At 45.5% G+C, this 5786-nt stretch overlaps 1 protein-coding gene across 2 annotated transcripts; it reads left to right on the top strand.

Annotated features, from left to right (window-relative positions):
* On the top strand, positions 542 to 5457 carry HSPA5 (heat shock protein family A (Hsp70) member 5). 2 transcript variants are annotated; one of them, XM_001927795.7, is made up of 9 exons: positions 542 to 651; positions 733 to 952; positions 1038 to 1269; positions 1669 to 1806; positions 2295 to 2407; positions 2499 to 2889; positions 3023 to 3260; positions 3567 to 3734; positions 4545 to 5457. In XM_001927795.7, exons 2-9 carry the CDS (start codon positions 831 to 833, stop codon positions 5105 to 5107), a joined length of 1965 nt encoding a protein of 654 aa, XP_001927830.4. In that variant the 5' UTR covers positions 542 to 651; positions 733 to 830; the 3' UTR covers positions 5108 to 5457. The 2 variants fall into 2 exon arrangements, with proteins under 2 accessions (XP_001927830.4, XP_020924489.1); XM_021068830.1 differs by having other exon boundaries at positions 597 to 651; positions 733 to 1269.

Raw genomic sequence — 5786 nt, 5'->3', positions numbered from 1 at the left:
GATAGCGGCCGTGGGGCTTGGACATTCTACTGCCGGTTGTGGCTATGAAAGGGCAGAGAAATTTGTCCTGAGGCGATTCAAAGCCTCTACGCTGACACTTTCCTGCCTGGAATGGGATGGAGGCCAGGAGGAGGAAGAGCCGCATCCCTCGGGACGGACGGAGGAAGGGCAAGCCACCGGGCAAGAAAGGGGCAAAAGGCTTAAGTCCCACCGCCTCGGGGGAATCAAGCATGCTGGACCGGCCGCGGCCCCTCAAGGCCCAGCGTAGAGGAGGGACTTCACCAGTTACCGGCGGAAACAGCCTCGGGGTGAGAGGTCGCGTCACGGACAGGCAGTTGCGAAACCAATGGGGCCGGAGCACCGGGCGGATGTTGCCTCCCATTGGTGTTTGTTGGGCGCGCCCAGCAGCCAATGAGTCCACCCGGGGGGCGTAGCTGTGACGTTAATTGCGGAGGAGGCCGCTTCGAATCCGCGGCGGCCAGCTTGTTGGCCTGGACCAATCAGTGGCCTCCAACGAGCAGTGCCCTAGCCAATCAGCGGCCTCCACGACGGGGCTGGGGGGAGGGTATATAAGCGGAGCAGGCGACGGTGCGGTCGACGCTGGCCAAGACATCACAGACGCATCGAGTTGGCTTTCCGTGTGTGTGAGAGGTAAGTGCCGCGGCCTGCCTTTCCAGACCTGCCAATTGCCTTGTCCCCTCTCCTCCTGATTTCGGGCCCTATTGTCCTCAGCTCGGTAACGTTGGTGCGCTCCGGTGGTGCGGCTTGTGATCGGTTTGCTTGCGAAGCCCTGCCTGCTGACTGACTGACTGGCCGACGGCGCCCGCAAGATGAAGCTGTCCCTGGTGGCTGCAGTGCTGCTGCTGCTCGGCGCGGCGCGGCCGGAGGAGGAGGACAAGAAGGAGGATGTGGGCACGGTGGTCGGCATCGACCTGGGCACCACCTACTCGTGGTAAGTGGGGTTGGTGGAAAGGGGAGAACGGGGCGTGGTTTCCTGAGCGTCGTGGTGCTGATTGCTGCCTCGGTTTTTCCGCCAGCGTTGGGGTGTTCAAGAATGGCCGTGTGGAGATCATCGCCAACGATCAGGGCAACCGCATCACGCCGTCATATGTGGCCTTCACTCCTGAAGGGGAGCGTCTGATCGGCGATGCAGCCAAGAACCAGCTCACCTCTAATCCTGAGAACACGGTCTTCGACGCCAAGCGGCTCATCGGCCGGACATGGAATGACCCGTCTGTGCAGCAAGACATCAAGTTCCTGCCTTTCAAGGTTCGACTGGGTTTTCTCATCTAGATAGAAAGTGGGTGGTGGTGGGAGTATTTAAGAAGTTCCTGAAAAACGGTGCAGAGACTATCAAAAAGGGTACAGACATAATGTGTATAATAGAAAGTTTTGTTTGATAGTTTTAATGTGTTACAGAACTTAAGACAATAAGGTTGGCAAAGAAATGTCATGTAACTGTTTTGTCCGTAGATAGTGGGGGAATTAAGAGACTTATTAAAACCGAAGAGGCTTGAAATTGTAAGGCACCAATACTCCTGAAGTATTCGGTTCCAGGGGACCAAAGTCAACCAAACTATGGGAGGAAGTGGGTCTCAGGCAATCCTCTTTTTAGTTGGTAATGGCAGTGCTCCTAGTTCTGAAAATAATAGTTATTCTTTAAAATAGGTGGTTGAGAAGAAAACTAAACCATATATTCAAGTTGATATTGGAGGTGGGCAAACAAAGACATTTGCACCAGAAGAAATTTCTGCCATGGTTCTCACTAAAATGAAGGAAACTGCTGAGGCTTATTTGGGAAAGAAGGTCAGTATTTCTAGAACAATGTTGAGTTTTACTATTACTATTCTTGATTTGTATTGTTGTATAGATGCCTTTATCATTTAAAAAATCTGAATGACATCCATGTATATCAATTTTGATTACTTGCATACTTTACTATTGGCTAAACAAAAAGATAGGGACTTTTCTTGTGTTATCACTTCATCCTTACATGGGTATAAAATTAAATATACCACTCTCTTCACCTTTCTAAAAGCACTCAGAGGGCCTTTTGATAATGACCCACTGAGCCGTCAAGAAAGGGCAGAGTGAAAACACCACTTTTGGGTGAAGCGGCAGCATGTTGTGTTGTTTTGTTTCAATCAGTGGTGTGACAAGAGGAAAAAAAAGATATATATATATTTATCAGTCTTAAATATGAACTTTTTTAGAAACTAAAGTGGTGGTTTGACTAACTTAAGGGTTAAACCGTGTGATAAAGTCCATTTAATTACCTTTTGTTATCCTTTTAGGTTACTCATGCAGTTGTTACTGTACCAGCCTATTTCAATGATGCCCAACGCCAGGCAACCAAGGACGCTGGAACTATTGCTGGGTTGAATGTCATGAGGATCATCAATGAGCCGTAAGTGTTAATTCAAAAGTATGGTATATTTACCAAATAGGAAAATGGCAACATAACTAAGCTTCCTTTTTTTTCTTCATTCTCCTAACAGTACGGCAGCTGCTATTGCTTATGGCCTGGATAAGAGGGAAGGGGAGAAGAACATCCTGGTGTTTGATCTGGGTGGTGGAACCTTTGATGTGTCCCTTCTCACCATTGATAATGGTGTCTTTGAAGTCGTGGCCACTAACGGAGATACTCACCTGGGTGGAGAAGACTTTGACCAGCGTGTCATGGAACACTTCATCAAGCTCTACAAGAAGAAGACTGGCAAAGATGTTCGGAAAGACAACAGAGCTGTGCAGAAACTCCGGCGCGAGGTAGAAAAGGCCAAACGGGCCCTGTCTTCTCAGCATCAAGCAAGAATTGAAATTGAGTCCTTCTATGAAGGAGAAGACTTCTCTGAGACCCTGACTCGGGCCAAATTTGAAGAGCTAAACATGGTATGTTTTGTTTTCTTTTTTTTGCTTTGCTAATGAGATCTAGTTAGACTTTCTGAGGTTGGGACAATGCATTTAGGTATTTTGATTATACCTGAGTATGACAGACAGCATCACCGTAATTGTCTTTTTCTAGGACCTTTTCCGTTCTACCATGAAACCTGTCCAGAAAGTGCTGGAAGATTCTGATTTAAAGAAATCTGATATTGATGAAATTGTTCTTGTTGGTGGCTCTACTCGCATCCCAAAGATTCAACAACTGGTTAAAGAGTTCTTCAATGGCAAGGAGCCATCCCGTGGCATAAACCCAGATGAGGCTGTAGCTTACGGTGCTGCTGTTCAGGCTGGTGTACTCTCTGGTGATCAAGATACAGGTAAGTCAGTGTCACAGCATCCTCTGTGTTTCAGTAGCTTGATTGGAAGAATATAATTAGATTTTGCTTTAGAAATAATAGAATATGAGCAGCCAAGGTCACACAGTTAGTAAAGGATACAGTGAGGACAAGACCTGGCACGGTCTCAAGATTGTTAGCAGCTATATTCATAGCTTCTAAAATGACTTTGCAGAGAACCTGTCCAAATGGCAAGGCGAAGATGAAGTTGTACTGCTTACGAGGGGACTGCTATTACTTCTATGACTCCTGAATTAGAACTTAACCTTGATTAACCTTCCTTTGCAGGTGATCTGGTCCTGCTTGATGTATGTCCCCTTACACTTGGTATTGAAACCGTGGGAGGTGTCATGACCAAACTGATTCCAAGGAACACTGTGGTGCCCACTAAGAAATCTCAGATCTTTTCTACAGCCTCTGATAATCAGCCAACTGTTACCATCAAGGTCTATGAAGGTAATTGCTTAAGTTTGTTATTACCGTGGTGTTTTTGAAGAGCTTGACTTTTTTGTTGTTGTTGTCTTTGTATCTTTTGAGGGCTGCACCTGCGGCATATGGAGGTTCCCAGGCAAGGGATCTAATTAGAGCTATAGCCACTGGCCTACACCAGAGGCACAGCATTGCCAGATCCAAGCCACGTCTGCGACCTACACCACACCTTACGGCAACGCCAGATCCTTAGCCTGGTGAGCGAGGCCAGAGATCGAACCTGTAACCTACCTCATGGTTCCTAGTTGGATGCGTTAACCACTGAGCCATGATGGGAACTCTTGAAGAGCTTGACTTTTTAACAAATATATATATTCTATTGAAATGACTAGGGAAAGAAGTAACCTGCTATTTTCATGTGAGAAGTAACCTGCTATTTTCATGTGGAGTGGGGGAGCTAAGTTTAGTAGAGTTTAGCAGAAGCAGTACTAAAATCTGTTTATTAGCTATCCTGCACCTTTTCCTATTAAAACTTCTGAGCTGGCTGCAAAAATACAAGAACAAGAAAAGGGTTCATACTGCTATAAAGTAGATGAAATTCAATTCAAGAGTTACTGGTAACTTGGAGTTCTCTTGTGGCACAGTGGGTTAAGGATCCAGCACTGTCACTGCAGCAGCTTGATCCCCAAACCAGGAACTTCTACATGTAGCTGAACAGCCCAAAAAAAAAAAAAAAAAAATTTGTTCTTCACGCCCTAAGAGAGTGAAGCATAGGGATCCAGGTGTCCTAATGTTTGTTGGCAACAACTAACAAGTTTTTTTGTGTGTGTCTCCTAGGTGAGCGACCCCTGACAAAAGATAATCACCTTCTGGGAACTTTTGATTTGACTGGAATTCCTCCTGCTCCTCGTGGAGTCCCGCAGATTGAAGTCACCTTTGAAATAGATGTGAATGGCATTCTTCGAGTGACTGCTGAAGACAAAGGTACAGGCAACAAAAATAAGATCACAATTACCAATGACCAAAATCGCCTGACACCTGAAGAAATTGAAAGGATGGTTAATGATGCTGAGAAGTTTGCTGAGGAGGACAAAAAGCTCAAGGAGCGCATTGACACCAGAAATGAATTGGAAAGCTATGCCTACTCTCTGAAAAATCAGATTGGAGATAAAGAAAAGCTGGGAGGTAAACTTTCCTCTGAAGACAAGGAGACCATGGAAAAAGCTGTAGAAGAAAAGATTGAGTGGCTGGAAAGTCACCAAGATGCTGACATTGAAGACTTCAAAGCTAAAAAGAAGGAGCTAGAAGAAATTGTTCAGCCAATTATCAGCAAACTCTATGGAAGCGCAGGCCCTCCCCCAACTGGTGATGAGGAATCAGCAGACAAAGATGAGTTGTAGACACTGCTCTGCTAGTGTTGTAATATTGTAAATACTGGACTCAGGAACTTTCGTTAGGAGAAAATTGAGAGAACTTAAGTCTCGAATGTAATTGGAATCTTCACCTTGGAGTGGAGTTGAAAATGCTATAGCCCAAGTGGCTGTTTACTGCTTTTCATTAGCAGTTGCTCACATGTCTTGGGGAGGGGGGGGGAGAAGGAATTGGCTATCATCAAAAGTGGGTAAAAAAGCTGGGTTAGGGCGTGTATTCACCATAAAAACGTTCTATTTAACAATTGGGTCATGTGCATCTGGTGTAGGAACTTTTTCTACCATAAGTGACACCAATAAATGTTTGTTATTTACACTGGTCCGATTTTTGTGATGAATTTCTAATTAAGTCAGTCATTTAAGGTTAGGGTCTCACGTGGGGAATGTTCAGGGTTTTGAGATAAGGAAACTCAGTCATTTCAGGAAACCTTCCTAATCTAAGAAAGGGGGTGGGAGTTTCATCCATATTCTTTTTTTTTTTTTTTTTTTTTTTTTTTTTGCTTTTTTTGGGCCACACCTGCAGCATATGGAAGTTCCCAGGCTAGGGGTCCAATCAGAGCTGCAGCTGGCGGCCTATGCCACAGACACAGTAATGCAAGATCTGAGCGAGTCTGTGACCTACACCACAGCTCACAGCAACACTGGATTC

This window comes from Sus scrofa, chromosome 1, assembly GCF_000003025.6.
Source record: "Sus scrofa isolate TJ Tabasco breed Duroc chromosome 1, Sscrofa11.1, whole genome shotgun sequence".
NCBI classification, from domain to species: Eukaryota; Metazoa; Chordata; class Mammalia; order Artiodactyla; family Suidae; genus Sus; species Sus scrofa.
Note: the sequence above shows the minus strand (reverse complement) of the source record. Positions and strands in the feature narration are given on the sequence as shown.